Source organism: Choloepus didactylus, chromosome 27 (genome assembly GCF_015220235.1).
Source record: "Choloepus didactylus isolate mChoDid1 chromosome 27, mChoDid1.pri, whole genome shotgun sequence".
Taxonomy (NCBI): domain Eukaryota; kingdom Metazoa; phylum Chordata; class Mammalia; order Pilosa; family Megalonychidae; genus Choloepus; species Choloepus didactylus.
This window is the reverse complement of record NC_051333.1, coordinates 1,843,095-1,862,505: the sequence shown is the minus strand read 5'-3', so window position 1 is coordinate 1,862,505 and position 19,411 is coordinate 1,843,095. Positions and strand designations below refer to the sequence as shown.

General features: G+C 52.1%; 2 protein-coding genes across 2 annotated transcripts in view; one reads left to right on the top strand and one right to left on the bottom strand.

Moving 5' to 3' along the window:
- LOC119520940 (zinc finger protein 805) overlaps nucleotides 1-19,411 on the top strand; it is a 603,985-nt gene that overhangs the window by 20,116 nt on the left and 564,458 nt on the right. Inside the window, exon 4 of the mRNA XM_037818816.1 lies at nucleotides 4,384-5,811. Within this exon, the coding sequence (XP_037674744.1) occupies nucleotides 4,384-5,811 (1,428 nt within the window). The remainder of the gene's footprint in view (nucleotides 1-4,383; nucleotides 5,812-19,411) is intronic.
- On the bottom strand, nucleotides 15,274-16,976 carry LOC119520957 (zinc finger protein 84-like). The gene has a single exon (XM_037818844.1). It carries the CDS (start codon nucleotides 16,842-16,844, stop codon nucleotides 15,393-15,395), a length of 1,452 nt encoding a protein of 483 aa, XP_037674772.1. The 5' UTR covers nucleotides 16,845-16,976; the 3' UTR covers nucleotides 15,274-15,392.

The window sequence follows — 19,411 nt, the reverse complement described above, 5'->3', positions numbered from 1 at the left end:
ACTCTTATTTTGGTCTGACTTCTCTTTCACTTGGCATATGTATTTTAAGATTCACCCATGTGGTCACATGTGTCAGTAGTTCATTTCTTTTTATTGCTAAGTAATATCCCACTTTATGAATATGCCACAATTTGTTAATCTGCTCACCTGTTGATGAACATTGGGTTGTTTCCAGTTCTGGGCTGTTAAAAACAAAGCTGCTATGCTGTGAACATTTGGGTGCAAGTCTTTACGTGGATGTATACTTTCCTTTCTCTTGAGCAAATACTTAGGAGTGGAGTGGTGGATCCATATGGCAGGTGAATGTTGAATTTTGTTTTAAGAAACTGACAAACTGTTTTCCAAAGTGGTTATACCATTTTGGATGAGAGTTACAGCTGCTCCACATGCTTGCCAAGATTTGGTGTGCTCAGTCTTTTAAGTTTTCGCCATTGTTGTAGGTGTGAAGTAGTATCACATTGTGGTTTTAATTTGGTATCAGGAATCTGCTCATGTGCATATTTATCTTCTATATATTCTGTTTCATGTAGTATCTGTTCAAATCATTTGTCCATTGTTTTAACTGGGTTGTTTCCTTATTGAGTTTGGCAAGTTCTTCATATATCCTGGATACAAATTCTTTATCAGATACATGCTTTACAAATATTTTCTCCCTATCTGTGGCATGTCTTTTCATTCTGTCTTTTGAAGAACAGGTTTGTTTGTTTTAGAAAGATCTTTATCAAGATATAGTTTACATACCATAAATTCACCCTTTTAGAAAGTATACAATTCAGTGGTTTTAGTATATTCACAGAGTTGTGCAACCAACACCGCTATCTAATTTTGGAACATTTTCATCACCCCAAAAAGAAACCCTGTATCCACTAGCAGTTACTCCCCACCATACCCCCTTCTGCAGTTCCTGTCAACCATTAACCTACTTTCAGTATCTATAGATTTCCCTATTCTGGACATTCTGTATAAATGCATTCATACAGTATGTGGCTGTTTGTGACTGGCTTCTTTCACGCACCATAATGTTTACAACGTTCATCCATGATGTATGTAACATGTATCAGTATGTCATTCTATTTGATGGCTAAATAATATCCCATTGTATGGAAATATCACATTTTGTTTATTCATCTGCTGATGGGTATTTTGGTTGTTTCCACTTTAGAGCTGCTATGAATATGCTATAAACATTCATCTCCAGTTTTCTGCATGGACATATTGTTTTCATTTCTTTTGTTATATACCGAGGTATGGAATTACTGGGTCATATGGTAACTCTGTGTTCAACCTGTTTGAGGAACTGCCAAATGGTCTTCCTAAGTGGCTGTGCCGTTTTATATTCCCACCAAGAGGATATGAGGGTTCCAGTTTCTCCACATCCTCACCAATGCTTGTTATTATCCGTCTTTTTTATGATAGCCATTCTGGTACATGTGAGGTGGTATTTCACTGGGGTTTGATTTGAGTTTCCCTAATGGCTAATGATGTTGACCACTCTTCATGTGCTTATCGGCCATTTGTGAATCTTCTTTGGAGCAGTTCTCTACTCATATCCTTAGGGTCCACCGTCACTGTTTCTGCTTGAGGATATCAAGTTGCCCCGATACCACTTGTTGGAGAGCAGAAGTTTTTAATTTGATGAAGTCCAATTTAACTTTTTTTTTTTTTTCATTTCTGGATTGTGCTTTTGGTGACATAAGAAATCCTTGCCTATCCCAACCCACAAGGATTTTCTCCTGTGTTTTTTTCTAGAAGTTGTATAGTTCTAGGTTTTATGTCTTGGTCTGTGATCCATCTAGAATTAATTTTGTATACGATGCAAAGTATGGATTGAAGTGCATTTTTTTTTTACTAATGGGATCCAGGTGATCCAGCACCATTTGTTGGAGACTTTTTTCCCTCCACTGAATTGCTATTGTGCCTTTGTCAAAAATCAGTTTCCCATATAGGTATGGCTCTAATACCGTACACTATTCTGTTCTGACTCACCTGTTAGTCTAACTTGATGCCTGGAACACATAATTTGATCCTTTCAAGTTCTGATTTTATGATTTGTATTCACATAAATCTAACTGTTCCCCAGAAGGAGGCAAAACCTTTCTGAGTATTCTACCCAGTGCTGAGTGAATTAGGAGGTTTTCTGGCCAGGCTGGTGGGAAAAGGCAGCATTCCCAGCCCTGCGTGAGCTCTGGAAGCCGTTCTCTGATACTCTTGGGTGGTTTTCTCCCAGACTTGGGTAGTTTCCTCGTGGACATGTGCTGATCAGTGGTCTGCTGGGTACTAGAGTGAGACCCTCGCAGATCTCCAGGTGCTTTCCCAGGCAGCTCTCTCCTGAGCAGGACTCGGTCCTGCCTGCTCTACCCGCCACGGCCCCTCAGCTCCATCTCCCCACCTCAGAGTCCACTGGGCTCTGCTGCAGTTTCCCCTCTTTGTTTGCATGTGTTTGCGTGCGCACATATGTGTGCATGTTGTGTTTATTTTTTTAAAGGTGCATTGTGAAAAAAATCCTAAAAATGAACACCAAACTATTAACTCTGTTCAGTGAGATTATAGGAGACTTCCATTTTGTTATCTTTTGATGCTTGATTTTCTTATAATCAGTGTGAATTACTTTGTAGTCAGAAACAATTGTAGAAATATAGAAAATGGAAAAAGAAACTATAAAGGGACAAGAAGTTTAGCACAGCAAAAAAAGAATACACCCATATTTGAACCAAAGGAATAAATAGCATTTTGCATGTTAGTAGCTTTTGCCAAAATGCCATCTGAGGAAATTGTCCATTTAACATTTCTCTTGACAGTGGATAAAAATAGCCAACCGTGCACGTCATCAGAGGTGTTGCTGTTTGCCGATGGTGAAACGTGTTGTGGCAGGGTAGCTGTCATTTGGCTGGCATTGAGCTGGGTTTTCACAGATTTTCGTGGCTAGGAGCTGTGTGGGTGGTGATTTTATTTATTTATTTATTTATTTATTTATTTTATTTGCAAATGATCTCTAGTGAAGAGTTTTAATCCTTAAAAGGGAGGCTGCTTCCTTTTCCCCTTCCTGTTAAGCGTGGGTTTCCTTGGCTTTCTGCCTCCAGCTCTCCCTAGTTTCCGAGTTAATATTCACTCTGAAAGGTGTCCATCTACGTTCATGGAGCAGACCCTTCATCCTTGCTGCCACTTTACCTCCTCAGAGCATCCCAGACCCCATCAGCCCCAAATCAAACTTATCATTGCCCTTCCTTTCCCCTTTCCACTGAAAAGTAAGCCATGCCCACTCCATGAGGGATGATATGCCCCATAACACCATCATCCTGACATCTGGGCCTCATGTCACACTGAATTCACTAAGCCGTGATTTTTCTGTCGCCTTAAGCAAGACTTTCCTCCGGATGGGAAAGCAGCACATGGCAGTACAGCAGCTCATCAGGGCCCCTGGCTCTGGGGTCGGACTGCTGGGGCTTGAATTCCCAGGTCTGTCTTTAATAAGCTGTTGGACCCTGAGTATGTGACTTTATTCTAGGGCCTCAGTTTCCTCATTTGTAAAGTGGGGCTAATACTACTATTAGTTCATGAGAGTACCTAACTCACATATTGTTGTGAGGATTGCCTGAGAAGATCTGTACACATTTCTTGGCACTGTGTCAGGCAGATTGTAAATGCTGAATAAATGTTTTTCTGGACCCTTCTGTGTGTAAGGTATTGCTTTGGGAGCTGGGGATGGGCAGCACCCCTGCCCTCATGGAGCTTACCTTTTTTGGGGGAACAGATAAGAAACAGATAAAGGGACAATCAAAGAAAAGTGTTCACAGACCATAATGATCTCCTGGGTCAAAGAGCAGGGCAGAGAAGGGTGGAGGATGGAGGGCAAGCTGGAAGGATGGAGAATAATGGGCACATGTCATATAAATATTTGTTTTATTTTATTATTATTCCAAATAAAAATCACTGCTTTGGGGAAATTCAGGATGAGTTGAAGTGGGAAGACCCTGAAAGTTAGAAGCCTATTATAATAATTCCTACTTAAGGTGGTGAGAGGCTTCTGTTCACTCACACCCATCCCGGCTTAACCTCCTGTTGATCCCCTTTAGGTGTCTCTCTCATGAGCTCCTGTCTTCTGGCCGCCCTATCCATTCCTCTGCTGAAGGGATATTTCTTGTTCTCTCTGCTCACCTCATTTATTAATTCTGCCTCCTTAAGTCACATTTGCCTTCAGTTCATTGCTTTCCGTCTCCATCCTTCTCCAGCTGAAATTGTTTGCCTACTCTGTCTTTGCCTTGTGCATTGTACCTTTGGTTTCATGTGCCCATTCCCACTTCAGAGTCCCTTGCTCCCAGCGGTATTAACTACATACATTTGCATCTTCTGTTTTTCTTTTTCCTTTTTTTTTTTTTTTTTCAGACTGGGAGACTAGACCTGAAATGAAAGAATCAGATCCAAAGGAGGACATTGTGGAGGACAAACCACGCTGTGTGGTGGTCAAGGAAAGACCTACAAAGAATGGTGCATGGTGTTCTACCTTAGAAGGAGCATGGAAACAGGGTGACTTGTTGGAGAAGCAGCAGGGAAATGCAGAAACTCATTTGGATCAATTGGAAATCTCCCATGAGAACAAACTCCATGGGGAGTTAGATCCTGAATGTAGTGAATTTATGGCATTTATCAACCAAAATTCTACTCTGGTTCCACCAAGGTTGGAAGATGCAACAGAAATGGAGACCCATGCATTTGTCATGCATGGAAAGAACTTCTCAAGCAATTCAGACTTAAATAATGCCCCCAAACTCTACATAGAGAAGAAATCCTATGACTGTAATGAGTGTGGAAAGGCTTTCAGCCGAAGCTCATCCCTGATAAAACACCAAAGGATTCACACAGGAGAGAAGCCATTTGAGTGTAACATCTGTGGAAAACACTTCATTGAACGGTCATCCCTCACCATTCATCATAGAGTCCACACTGGAGAGAAGCCCTATAAATGCAATGACTGTGGGAAAGCCTTCAGCCAGCGCATGAACCTCATTGTACATCAGAGAACTCATACTGGAGAGAAGCCGTATGTGTGCAATGTGTGTGGGAAAGCCTTCCGAAAGACCTCATCCCTCACTCAGCATGAGAGAATCCACACTGGAGAGAAACCTTACACTTGTGGAGACTGTGGGAAAGCCTTCAGCCAGAACATGCATCTCATTGTGCATCAGAGGACACACACTGGGGAGAAACCCTATGTATGTAATGAGTGTGGGCGAGCTTTTAGCCAAAATATGCATCTGACCGAACATCAGAGGACTCACACTGGAGAGAAACCCTATGAATGTAAGGAATGTGGGAAGGCCTTCAATAAGAGCTCATCCCTTACCCTCCATCAGAGAAATCATACGGGAGAGAAACCCTATGTGTGCAATGAGTGTGGAAAAGCTTTCAGCCAGAGTTCATACCTTATACAGCACCAACGGTTTCATATTGGGGTGAAGCCCTTTGAATGTAACGAGTGTGGGAAGGCCTTCAGTAAGAACTCATCACTCACTCAGCATCAGAGGATTCATACTGGGGAAAAACCCTATGAGTGTTACATTTGCAAGAAGCACTTCACAGGACGCTCCTCTCTCGTTGTACATCAGATAGTCCATACCGGAGAGAAACCCTACAAATGCAATGAATGTGGGAAATCCTTCAGCCAGAGCGCATACCTCATCGAGCACCAGAGAATTCATACTGGAGAGAAGCCCTATAAATGCAACGAGTGTGGAAAGTCCTTCATCAAGAACTCTTCGCTCACAGTCCATCAGAGAATTCACACTGGAGAGAAACCTTATAAATGCAGTGAATGTGGGAAAACCTTTAGCCGGAACACAAACCTTACTCGACACCTGAGGATTCACACCTAGGATAAAAGTGGGGAGCACTTTAGCATAGGGGTTTCCCTCTTGGCACTTCAGAACAACACATAAATGAGATCCTTAATAAAGGTCACTGGTGTGAGAAGTCCTTCTTTTGGAGCACACGGGTGACTCAGTGTTAGAGAAGTGACTCCCCTGAGGAGTCTTAGGAATGTGGGGATCATGAAAAGGCCTTCCATTGTAGAAGCTCCTTCCTTACAGAGCTTCAGAACATTGGCAGAGCAAGCCTATGAGTAGAGCAAGCCAAATATGTCTAACATATTTGGAAGCATTTTAAGGTTCACTGTAGATGGCAATGGGAGCTCCAAAAAGGAATTCAGGACTCCTGAGTTCCAGCCCCGGCCCTCTTCGTGGGTGGTTATAAAAGCTTGGACCAATCAGTTAATATCTCTGGGTCTCAGTTTCCTCAGTAGTAAAGTGGAGGTAGGGAAGGGGAGTGGACTCAACAAATGAACACTGGGACATTTTTCCCTTTGTCATACACATTCCTAGATCCAGATATCAGTTTGTCACCCTCCGTGAGTTTTCTTGATGGGTTAAGAGCTAGAGGGTCTTCATATCCTTCCAACCACCCAGGCCCCTTACACCTTACCCCTTCTGGTGGAAGCCACCAAACTACCAAGTGGTAGAAGTTTGCAAGTCATTTATGGGAAAAAATATTTTTCAGAGTTAGCAAATAACAGTAACCACTTTGAATGCCAAAGGTTCTTATAGTGGTCTCTTGTTAAAAAAAAAAAATAAAACTTTTAATTAAGGGAAACCGTGTCATTTTAAATAGCCTACAGGAATGAAAAATGCAGATACTAATTGTCTTTTCAAAATTGGTTTCAAGCATTGTGGGGAGGAGGGGAGGGAAATACCAATAGTTTTGATATTCAGTTTTAAATACTTACTGATTTAATGAGACTGCACAAACCCAGCAATCAAGCGTAGATCCCGCAATCTATTTAAGATGATTTTGGAAATTAGGATAAACCTGAAGGGAAATTCATATTAGCTTCTCGAGGCTGACTTGAAGGAGCAGTTTGCTTGCAGCTTTGTTTACAGTGGAGTTTCTCCCAATGTCTAATTTTGCTGGGGCCTTTTATGCCACTCTGTTTTAGCATTTGATACTACTCATTGCTAATCTGTTTTGGCATTTTGGAATGTTCCACACTTCTTGAAACTGGTATACATGAAGAATAAATGATTCATTTTTTTATCACATATATCAGTAAGCACATTATATTGCAACTAGGAAAAACAACCACTCAGGCATGACTAAGCAATGAGGACACTTTTCTAACGTTAGCAGTCACATGGACATCAGGATGAGTTTGATCCAGACACTTATCAGACCCATAGCTCTGGTTCTCTGTGATTCTCTGGCACTCCTTTCAAGGAGAGAAGGTAGGCTCCCCTTGGGGTATTAGGGTAGTTTCTAACAGCTCCTCTTGGCTGCATGTGATGGAGGGAGAAGACTTCTCCCAGTCATGGAAAAATACACCCTACACTTCATTCTATTGGACTCCCCAATGGATTGAATGTTCTGGCCAGAGAAATACCATGTGCCGATTGCTTAGCTCTAGGTCTTGTCCTTATCCTTGAAATAATAACTGTGGGAAGGAGAAGGGGATTGGTTTTCCAGATTGGCCTTGGTTCTGAAGTTCTGATTAATCCCACCCAAATCGTAACGGGAAAAGTGGAGTGACAGAGAAGGAGACCCCAGTGTCCACCACATCATGCCAAGGAGTTTAATGTGATTTAAAATTGAATGGCTGCTTTGGTTGTTCATACTGAAGGTGAGGTCTCGAGCTCTTGCTGCACATTATATATTTTTTAGGAAGTCCTGTTGTTGCCAAGATCCACCCCCCGCCCAGTCTCATGTCTTCTGCACTCTACTGACCCACCCAAAAGGTAGGGGCAGGGCAGCTTGGGGCCTGGGCATGGGCCAAGTGGGAGGAGGGTGACGCCTGCCCAGGGTGGCCAAGAAAAATTCACCTCACCTCTTCCTGTACCTGCCTAGTAGGCTTTTATCCCCACACCTCTAGTCCTGTTCTAAAATAACAAAAAAGGTCACCAAGGTTATCTGTTTGGGGTGGTTGGGAGAGAATGGAGATTACAGTCTTCTCTATTGACTAATCCACAATGTTACGGCAGAAGACTTTGTGGCAAGTGATGGCAAGTGTTAGAAGTTGGCTAGAAGGTGAGTGAAGAGGAAGAGGATCTTGAGCCCTCGCTGTCTAACCCTGTTTTTGTTGTTTTCTGTTTTTTTTTTTAATTAAATTCATTTTTATTGAGATAAATTTACATACCACACAGTCATCCATGGTGTACAAGCAGCTGTTCATAGCACCATCATATAGTTGTGCATTCATCACCCCAATCTATTTTTGAACATTTTCCTTACACCAGAAAGAATCAGAATAAGAATAAAAAATAAAAGTAGAAAAAGAACACCCAAATCATCTCCCCCATCCCACCCTATTTTTCATTTAGTTTTTGTCTCCATTTTTCTACTCATCTATCCATACACTAGATAAAGGGAGTGTGATCCACAAGGTTTTCACAATCACTCTGTCACCCCTTGTAATCTACATGGTTATACAATCGTCTTCAGGAGTCCAGGCTGCTGGGTTGGAGTTTGATAGTTTCAGGTATTTACTTCTAGCTATTCTAATACATTAAAACCTAAGAGGTGTTATCTATTTAGTGCATAAGAATATCCACCAGAGTGACTTCTCAACTCCATTTGAAATCTCTCAGCCACTGAAACTTTATTTCGTTTCATTTTGGATCCCCCTTTTGGTCAAGAAGATGTTCTCAATCCCACAGTGCCGGGTCCAGATTCATCCCTGGGATTCATATCCTGTGTTGTCAGGGAGATTTACACCCCTGGGAGTCGGGTCCCATGTACAGGGGAGGGCAGCGAGTTCACCTGTCGAGATGGCTCAGTTAGAGAGAGAGGCCACATTTGAGCAACAGAGAGGCATTCAGGGGGAGACTCTTAGGGACAATTATATGCAAGTCTAGCCTCTCCCTTGCAGTAACGAGCTTCATAGGGGCAAGTCCTGTGATAGAGGGCTCAGCACATAAAACTGCCAGTCCCAATGTTTGTGACAACATCAGCATCAGTCCAGGTGAGGAAGTCCAACACATCCACACCTTCCCCCAGATCTTCGGGGGGGACCTGTAAATATATCTTTATTCTCTGCCCAAATTACATTGGGATGTGTCACTATTTCACTCTAACCTATACTAACCTACCATATCTCGCTTCTTATTGAAAGTTCCATGTAATTGTGGTGTTTGAACAAACCGACTGTAGAGTTACACTGTTTAGAAAATATAGATCCTGCACCAAACAGACATTTCTTCCCTTGGTCTTGTGTGGAAGTTGAAGTTTAAAAACACAGTCAGTTTCGACCTTTACCCTTTGGCTTGATTTGCCCTAGTCTTAACCAGATCTGCTTCATTCATATCTCTAATTGAAGTCTGGGCTCTTTTCCAGCATTTTTTTTTTTAGCAGTTGCTTCTAACCCTGGGTTTTAACCCCTCTGCTGCAGATCTGTTATCTTAAAAATGGGAATAATGATCCTAACGATTGATAGGTTCGTTAGGTGAATACTAACCTGATGTAATCAGTGGCCCCAATAACAGAGGCTTAAAGAGCAAAGTCTGTCTTTTCCTTCCCTCCTTCTCTCTGTCTCTGTGTCCCCCTCCACCCTCGCTCCCTCTTACAAACAAATAACACCAATCCAGGTGTGTGCGGTCTGGGGTCTCTGTCTAGGGGGTCATTTAGACAGGCCCCGCCTTCCTGCGGCTGCACCACCCCCAGGGACACTGCTGACACGGCTTTTCAGAGCTGTGTTGCCGTCACTCCTGTGCTCCAGCCACTGGGAAGGGGGGGACAGCCGCTGACGGCATGGAGGACATCGAGTCCAGTCTTAGGACCCAGGCCAGAGGTGGCCCCGTCTCTTCTGCTGCATTCCACCGGGTGGAGTCATGTGCTCCACCCAAGGCAAAGGGGCGGCTGGGGATGGAGTTGCTCTGTGTCCGGGAAGAAGTGGAGACAGCTGTCAGATTCCACCCCCCAAACAGAGCCACTTTGCAAACCTCAACTCCGACCCTGCTCAAAGCCTCGAGGCACATCTGTGCCCTCAGGTAGAGTCCAACCCCCTTTGCTGATTATCATCCCCACAATAAACACCACGGTGGGACCACGCTTCCCATGGACAGAGACGCAGACCAAAGCTCAGGGAAGTAAGGGGACTTGGTCAGGGTCACCCAGCTAGGAGGCACAACTGCTCACGACCATCCAATGAATTTACCCCTTGAGAGCAAGGTTTCTGCTGCGTGGCGAGAAGAAAGATTTCCTTTGCTAACAATGATGGCAAGGACTGGGCTCCACCTGCATTACCCCCAGTGAGTGCGGAGGCTGCTGGGGTCATCCAGAGGCGAGATGGAGGGGGCTTGGCCCAGGTGGAGGCAGCAGAGATGGGGAGAGGTGGAGTCAGTGACTGATAAACAGGTAATGGGGTGCGGTGAGCATGGGGTCTGGGCTGTGTTGGCTCCCGGGTGGGAAGGGGGCACCAGTAAGGGAGATGGGAGCACGGGGGAGCTGCAGGGTGCTGGTGGGGTGGGGAGAGGAGGTGCTCCATTCTGCACCCATCAGCCTGGGCCACCATGGGGATCCCTGTGAGCTTTGGAGGAGCAGCGCCAGGCCCCAGCCCAGAGCTGGGACCCAGTGATTCCCGGCCAGGGGCTCTGATGTGCCCAGATGCTGCCCACGTGCAGCCAGGCCGGGCGGCACCGGTCGGAGGTGTCCAAGTGGAGGCTGTTGACAGAGGGACCGTCACTGAGTTCCCTTCCAGTTTTGTTTTGATGCTCTTATTATATTTTATATATTTATGTGTATTTTATGTCAGAGTTGTGTGGATACATGTCATGGAGGGAAGTAAAATCTCCAGAATTTTTGGCTGTTGGCTCTCAGAGTCCCCGGGTCTCCTCGAGGGAGCAAACGGGGTGGGCTCTGGGGTGGGGGCGCTCAAGCCTGGGACTCGGGGGTCTTAACCTTTCTTGTGCAGGCCTCCCTTTGCCATCAGGTAAAGCCTGTGAGCTCTTCTGCAGAATGACTTCAAATGCATCCAGTAAAATAGTTTAATGCATAAAATACGTAAGTTTTCAAAAGTAACCAGACACATTAAAATCAATTCTCAAAATGTTAAAAAGAAGTTTATGACATGAGTATTTGTGCTTTGTTACTTAACACATTAAACAATAAATCTAGCAACAGGTGTAATAACCGCCATGATTTAGAAGTAGCCATGGGCTGCTTCACGCAAACTTCAACAAGTGACATAAGATGAAAATACCTTTTGTTTTACTGGTGACAAAGTCTCAGACGCTGCTGACCTCCCGCGTTTGTGGCCTCCGTCATAATGGAAGGAAACTAACTCTCCACTCGCGGTGGGTGACGGCAGTTTGCTCCCATGGGAGACGCCCCCGGCTTCCGTCCCGAGTCAGGGCTGGGGGCTCAGGGCTGCCGCCGTCCCCGCTGGGGTGACCAGGTGCTGCCTGCGTGTCGGTCAGGCCTGACCCTGAGTGTGGGTGGAGAGATCGGGGGGCGCTCAGGGCTCCCCAGCCCCCTCGCCTCCCCCACGTTCAGTGAGAAGCCCGGAGAGTCAGCTTCCCGTGGGTCCCAGGGCGTGACCCGGGGCAGGTGTCACACCCGCGGGCACCTCCGGGTCTAGCTCCAGAACCCGCCCTGGCCCTCCACGGCCGCACCCGGGCCCTGCAGGTGGTTTCCACGCGCACGTTTACATGTAACGGGTCTGGGGGCGCGGGGCTGCTGCCGGCTGGGATTGAGGGACACCCCACACCCGGGAGCAGGCCCGGCAGGAGGGGAGACTCCTGGGCCCCGGGATCCCCTTCCTCCTTCCCCTCCCCTCGCTTCTGAGTCTCCCTTCCTCTCTTTTCCCTCCTCCTCCTCACCCACTCCCGTCCCATCCTCCTCCCCCCTTTCCCAGACCTTCCCCTCCTCACATCCTCTCCCTCTTCTGCGTCTCCTCCTTGCCCTCTCTCTCCGACTGACTCTGCACCCCTTCTCCCTCCTCCTCCGCCTCCCGTCCCAGGCCCCTGGCTTGGGAACACGCTTTAGCTCCCGCCTCTGAGCCTGAGTCCCGGGGGCGTCGGGCACAGGAGCGTGCAGCCCCCACTCGGGAGCCCCAGGTCCTGCCTCCTGCCCATCGCTGACGCCGAGGAGCCGGGAGAGAGCCGGGACCACTGGGGCCACGACTGGGCTCCGCCAAGGACCCGTCGCTCTTCAGATGCCACTCGGGGCACGCGCTGGGTCCCCAGCGAGGGGAGAGGGCGGGGAGGCCGCAGCGGGAGACGCCCGGCGCTGGGCCTGCCTGGACCCCTCCCACGGGCCCCCCAGACTCACAGACACAACCACAGTCCACAGGGGCCCCTGAACACCGTGAACCGCGGCCGGGGCCACGCAGGAGCAGGGAAGGGAAGGTGGCGGCTCACCCGGCCCAGCAACAGCCCAGGTACGAGCCAGGGGCACAAACCCACCCCTGCCCGCAGCCACCCGGACTCTGGCACAGAAATCAGGACATGCACCCTCACGGCTCAGTCACACACGCACGCAGCCACCGTCAACCAAGCACAATCACGGCCACACGCGGTCACAGAGCCCACAGCCTCTCACCGGGTCTAGGATCGTGGCAGCCAGGCCCCAGGGCGGCAGGAACGACGGGCCCCGGACCACAGCCCCGGCTGCCGGGTTCTGACACCCTCCCTGTTTTGCAGATCTGTGATATCAGGATGATTAGGGTCCTCTGGGTGACAGGGCCCGACACAGAGACACTCGGCGGGATGACGGGCAGCCTTTTGGGTTCTGTGCAGCTGCAAACAAGGATGACACGGGGCAGCTCCCGGGAAGGGGCAGCAGACGCTGGAACGGTAGAGGGGCTTCTGTTTGTGGGGTTTGCTAGTGGGGTTCAGCAGGTTTTACAGGTTTTCCGTGGATGAGAATTTTGAGTAATTCCATGAGCTCAGGGAGGAAGGGGTGTCCCTACATGTTTGGCACCTGGGGCCTCTGGCACTCGGGGTGTTTGGTGCAACCCAGGGTGTGGGGGGGGCCTCCTGGGCTCTGGCCTGGGAACGGGCGCCCCAGGGCTGGGCCCCCAGCCACGCCTCAGAGATGAAGGCGAGAGGCTCTTCCCGCAGAAACCCAGCAGCCCCCGGGGCAGGGCCAGCCCTCCCTGGGGAGTCCTGGGACCACAAGGGGAGCAAGCCGACCCCCTCAGCTCACAGATGTCCCCACGGCCCCGGCGTCGGGTGCGAGACTTCGAAAATTCTGTGCGAGTCGAGTCCGTGCCTCACCCACTGGGTCCCCACCCACAGCCCCGTTACCCCAATGTTTCCTCCCAGGAAACCGAGGCTCAGAGCATTATTAATTTGCTCAAGGTCACGGAACTGATCAGACTTTTGCAAGGTATTACTTTTTAAAATGGCAACCAATTCAAGTACTTTCTAAGAAATGTCATGTAAATGCACGTGGGGAGGGGAGACCCGCTCTGCGGCCTGTCAGCCAAGTGCCCACGCGCCTCAGGGTTCACTCACCGGCTCCGCCGTCTACCAGCTGGGGCGATGCTGAGCTCTCTGTGCCTCAGTTTCCTCCTCTGTCAGACAGAGACGATCCCAGTCCCTCCTCACAGGGTGGAGGCGACCAGGCGAGGGGACTTCCTTGGTCAGGAACCCCACAGACCAGTGGTGTCCCAGGCTGGAAGTCACCTTCACTCCGTCTGCCCCGACCTCCCCTGGGGACCCAGGGACCCGGCTGCCTCCCGGGGCCGCCTCCGGGAACACCCTGGGTGTCGGCATCCGGGGGCAGTGTGGGAAGAGCAAGAGTGGAAGGCCCGGCCGATTCCAGACCCGGTCCCTTCAGCTGCTGGAAGAGGTGGCGGCTCCGGCCATGGGGGCATTTCTGAGCCAGGCCGTGACCACCTCCTGCCGGACTAACCGACGGGGCCGCGCAGCCTCTGCTCATTCAGCACAACTGGGGAGCCGACTCGGAGCGACTCCGTTCTGGGGCTGACAGAAGTCCCCACTCCTACCAGAGAGAGACAATCAAGTGCGTGCTGTGGGGAAAAAATCACATGGGAGGTCAGGGGTGCCATGCAAGGGGTGGGGGCAGATTGCACATTAAACTGGGGGGCTCCGTGATGAGAGAGCTGAGCAAAGACCCGATGTGGGCGACAGGGAGGGGGCAGCTTCGGGGGAACGGCAGGGGCCGCGGCCGGGGGTGGGGCCCGAGGTGTTCAGGAACAAGAGACTTGAGTCCTGAAGACAGCGAGTGATGCAGGAAGTGGGGGGACGTGAGGCCGGAGAGAAAATGGGGCCCAGGCAGGGCAGGTCCAGCCCGGGAAGGACTCGGAGTTGAGGCAGGAAGGCGGCAGGGGCCGAGCGGGAGACCCGGGCAGGCGGGCGGAGGCTGGAGTCACCGAGTGAGGTGGAGCCGAGGGGCACGGACGGAAGAGCCTGACTCCCCCGGGACCCCCGGGCGGGCGGCCAGGGGAAGCCACCCCAGCGGTGCAGCTGAGCGGGGGCTGCTGGGGTGACAGGACAGCTGATGCTGGGTGCGTTTGGAAAGTGAAGCCAATGGGATCCATAACCCAACACTGCCCAAATCCATGTGTAAATCCAAGGTGTCTGCTAAGGAAACTTGAACTGTGAAGGGGCTGGGGCCGGGGCGTGAGCGGTGAGCTGTGAAAAGCTCCCACTGGGAAGATCCCCCCTTGCACGAGATGCCCGGACTGGGCAGCAAACGAGCAGCCATTTAACGTAAAACCCCGTTCATTCAACCCTCAATAAAGTGCCAGACACGGAGTGCTGGAGTTCAGGACCCAGGCGAGGATGGTGGCCGGCTGCAAGCCAGGCAGGGGGACAGCCCATCTCCAACCCTCCCCTCAGAATGAGAGCACAGGGCACCTCGAGAGAGAGACCTCCATGGAGAGACCGTGAGGCACCCAGAGATGGGGCCTGGGCACGCCCAAGAAGGGTCTGGAATTCCCCACCGCTAGCTGCCACCCCGTGGCCAGGGGCTGGCCTGCTTTCTCTATAAAGGGCAGCCAGTAATATGTTAAATTCTGCAGGTCTGGCCGGCACATCTGTCACAAACTCCTTTTGACACCCCTTTAAAAAGGAAAACCTTTCCGAGCTCAGCTTGCGCCACGGCTGTGGTTGCTGACCCCGGTCTAAGGCCCCCACCCAGGGCTCCGTGACTTGCAGGCTCAGGGCAAAATGTACACGCAAGGCCCCCTGTCTGAAGTTAAGCATTTCAACACAGCAACAGCAGAGCACCTATGCAAACACGGGTTCCTTCTGAGCGGGGCCTCGTGTGACGGCACAGGTCCCTCACCCGGGGAGACAGCCTGCTGCCCTCTGTCCTCTGACATCCTGAAGTTAACCCCCAAGAGGGACGCAGCCTCAGAGTCACCCCCACAGACCCGTCACCTGCGCTCAGGTCGCGGGGATCTGGTCTGAGGGTCTCCTCGCCCCCGGCCGGAGGTGGGTCTTCTGGTGGCAGGAGAGGTTCCCGAGGCGCCGGAAGGCCTTGCCACACACCGTGCACTCGTAGGGCTTCTCCCCGGTGTGGATCCGGCGGTGGGCGGTCAGCGTGGGCTGGTGCCGGAAGGCCTTGCCGCACTGCCCACACTCGTACGGCTTCTCTCCCGTGTGGATCCGGTCGTGCTGAACCAGGGTCGACTTCCGGACGAAGGCCTTCCCACACAGGCTGCACCTGAAGGGCCTCTCGTCGCTGTGAATCGCCTGGTGCTGAAAGAGGAACGAGACCTTCCGGAAGCTCCTCCCGCAGTCGCTGCACCTGTAGGGCTTCTCGCCCGTGTGGATTCTCAGGTGGATGGAAAGGTGAGCCTTCTGGCTGAAGGCCTTCTTGCACTCCTGGCAGGCGAAGGGCTTCTCGCCGGTGTGCGTCCGCTGGTGGATGGTGAGGTAGCCCTTCTGGCTGTAGGCTTTCCCACACGCACCGCACTGGAAGGGCTTCTCGCCCGTGTGGCTGCGCCGGTGCACCACGAGCTGGATGTTCTGGTTGAAGGCCTTGCCGCAGTCGGCACACGTGAAGGGCCGCTCGCCGGTGTGGATGCGCTCGTGTAGGATGAGGGCCGAGGACTTGGTGAAGAGCTTGCCGCACTGGCGGCACTGGTAGGCCTTCTCGCCAGTGTGCGTCTTCTGGTGCTCCACCAGGGTCATGCTCTGGGTGAAGGCCTTGCCGCACTCGTAGCACTTGAAGGGCCGCTCGCCCGTGTGGATGCGGTGGTGGTTGACCAGGTCGGACTTCTTGCGGAAAGCCTTCGCACACACACCGCACCTGTGGGGCTTGTCGCCCGTGTAGATCTTCTGGTGCCCGATGAGGGAGGAGCGCTTGGTGAAGTGCTTGCCACACACGTCGCACACGAAGGGCTTCTCCCCAGTGTGGATCCGCTGGTGGTCGATGAGGTTGGTGATGAGGGTGAAGGCCTTGCCGCAGTCGCCACAGCCGTAGGGCCGCTCGCCGGTGTGCGTGCGCCGGTGCCCGACCAGCTGCATGTTCTGGACGAAGGCCTTGCCGCAGTCCGCGCACCTGTAGGGCCGCTCGCCCGTGTGGATGCGCCGGTGCACCGTCAGGTTGGTGAGCTGGCTGAAGGCCTTGCCGCACTCCTGGCACGTGAAGGGCTTCTCGCCCGTGTGGACGCGCCGGTGCACGGCGAGGGTGGCGTTCCTTCGGAAGTGCTTCCCACACTCGTCGCACCCGAAGGGCTTGCTCTTGGCGTGGCCGTGCTGGTGCTGCGTGAGCTCGGCGCGCTGGCCGAAGGTCTCCCCGCACTCTCTGCACACCGACGGCTTCTCCCCCCCGGGAGGTGCTCTGCTGCTTCTTGGAGTCGGAGCTGGGTTTGGAATTGCATTCCTGCACATCGCATTTCCGGGGCCCCTTTCCTTCTGGGATTTTCGGTGGCCCCAAAAGTCCCTCCTGATCTCCCCGTTGAGGCTCCAAAGGGTCTTCCAGTCTCCCAGATTCTCCAAACACCGAGTGCCAGAGGCAGCCCCGGCCCAGCTTTTCCAGCACCAGCCCGGGGGACACTCCGGCAGGGATGGCTCGCACCGGGCAGTCACTCTCGGGCCTGGACTCCAAATCTGAAAGACACAGAAAACGCAAATGTCAGCCGTGTCACCTGCTCTTGGAGCCGGGAAAGGTGAAACTGTTTTTGGGGGGGGAGCTTGGGCAGGAAACTGAAGAAACTTCCCCGTGGCACCACCCGAGGGCTGGCAGAGACGGCCAGGAGCGGGGGAGAAACAAGAAAGGGGAAAGAAGCTGCAAGCTGAGGGGCGGGAGTGTGCAGAAAGGACATGAAGATCAGTCAGGGCCCAGGCTGTGAACAGGGACCTGGGGACAGGCTGAAAGGAAAGTCACTTGTCCGGGAACTTATGGGAGGCCAATGAATATGGTAAATGGCAGCGACAGCTGACACGGCACTCATGAGCTCTTACAGACCAGTGGTTCTCAGCTGGGGGGGTGCTGTACCCCAGGGGACACTTGCAATGTCTGGAGGTGCTGGCCGTCACAACCGGGGGTGTGCCCCTGGCATCTGGTGGGTGGAGGCCAGGGACGCTGCTCGGCACCCCACAAGGCACAGGGCGGCCCCCCAGCAAGGACACATGGGGTCCCAAAGGTCAGCTATGCTGAAGCTGGGACATCCCTGCTGCGGCTGACACGAGGGCCCCACTGCACTGGCTCCCGTGCGCCCCTCAGCAACCCCGGGAGGCAGCGCCGGCTTCACCCCAGCAGACAGGAAAGGAGAGGGAACCCCGAGGGGCCAGGCAGGCCCCCAGCACCTCGTCCCTGAGCAAACTCGCTGGTCTCGAGTCTCCCGCATGGCCTGGTGAAGGCATCCCAGACACTGCCCTCAGCCCAGGTGAAAGAAGACAGAACATAAAGTAATGCTTTTATGGTACTGAAAGAGCTAAGGTTTGCCCAGTGCTGACTGGGCACGTGCCCCTTGCAACTACTAAGTCCACGTCAGACCCGGCAGCACAAGCAGCACACAGCCCGTTACTACTGGGAAGACGGTGGGCGCGTGGCGGGGCGCAGGGTGCAGGGGGGTCCTCCCCGGCTCAGCGCCCGCACCTCGGATGCAGGGCCAGGACCAGAGGGTGGCGGCAACATCTCAGGAGGTGTCCCCCGCAGCCCGGGCAGAGCGGGCCGCACCGCAGAGCCAGCCCCCCGTTCCACGCGCACCCCTGCCCCAGCCCCAGAGAGAGGCTAACGCCGGCCCCTGCCTCAGGGGCTTGGGAGGAATAAACGAGTTGCTAAAAGGTCGTTAGAACAGTGCCTCGGACCTAGAAACAATTATTAATAATCGAAGACAATGCTTCTGAAGCATTTAACACAGCTCAAAGCACACAGAAGGTGTTCAACACGTCTGAGGCCTTCTCACTGCCAGGTTCAGTGAACCTGCCAATAGACAGGCTTTTTAATGTGACATCACTCAGTCTTTATTCTTAGATTTTCATTGACATTTGTGTAAATTTGACTTTATGGTATTTTGGCATTCTATGCACTGGATTTATCCTGGATCTATTTACTAGATTTACTGTGAAACCAAAGCTAAGGCTCACAGGCCTGGCTTGAGAGCTGGGGAGGAGGCAAGGGAAGGGGACGCTGTTCTACAGCGGGATCAGCCGGCCGGGTCCCAGTGCCCATGGGAAAGCCCGTGGGGACCACCACAGGCGTCTTCTTCACTGCGGCAGCCGCTGCCTGCTGCCCCCCACCTCACCTGCAGCCTCCCCTGGGTGCACACGGGCACCCAGAAAGACTACATTTCCCAGGCTCCCCTGCAGCCCGCCTGGGCATGTGACTCCATTCTGGCCAACAGGATGTTCCCTGGGCTGTGGCTGAGTGGTGGGCGCCATCTTGGACCGTGGAGAAGTTGTCACCCAAGGGATCATGGAGCCATGGGCTGGAAGGCCCTGAGGTCCTTGCCCAGCTTAGACCATCCAGGCTTGGACGTCCAGCTGAGAAAGAAACCAACTGCAACAAGCTCAAGCCATTACTCCTCTGGGGCACTGTCCAGGCAGCCAAACCTCTGTCCCAATTAACTGATCCTCAGGGTGCGGCCCCTGGAGCAGTGGCACAGGCCTCACAGGGCAGCTCGGGAGAAATGCAGAATCTCAGGCCCCTCCTGGACTCGCTGGATCCGAACCTGCATCCCCCACGGTCTGAAGCTCTGGGCTAACACTCTCCTCTCCGGTGAGGCAGCCACCATTGCCCGCCTCTCTGACGGCTTGTGCACACCCTCGGTGGCCCAAGTCACCCCACTCAGGAGAAAAGAAGAAAGCCGACCACGAAGCCATCGTGGTCCCAGGAATAAAACCCTTCCTCTCTGGCCTCACCTCCTGCAGCTTTCCCCGTGGGTGGCCCCGCTGCAGGCACACTGGGTGCCCTGCTACTCCCCGAGGGTGCCGGGCGCACTGGGGGGTCCCCT

Bases quoted from the DNA above. Each gene is read 5' to 3' on its own strand.
- LOC119520957 (XM_037818844.1), bottom strand. From the start codon at position 16,844: ATGTGCAGGAATGCAATTCCAAACCCAGCTCCGACTCCAAGAAGCAGC.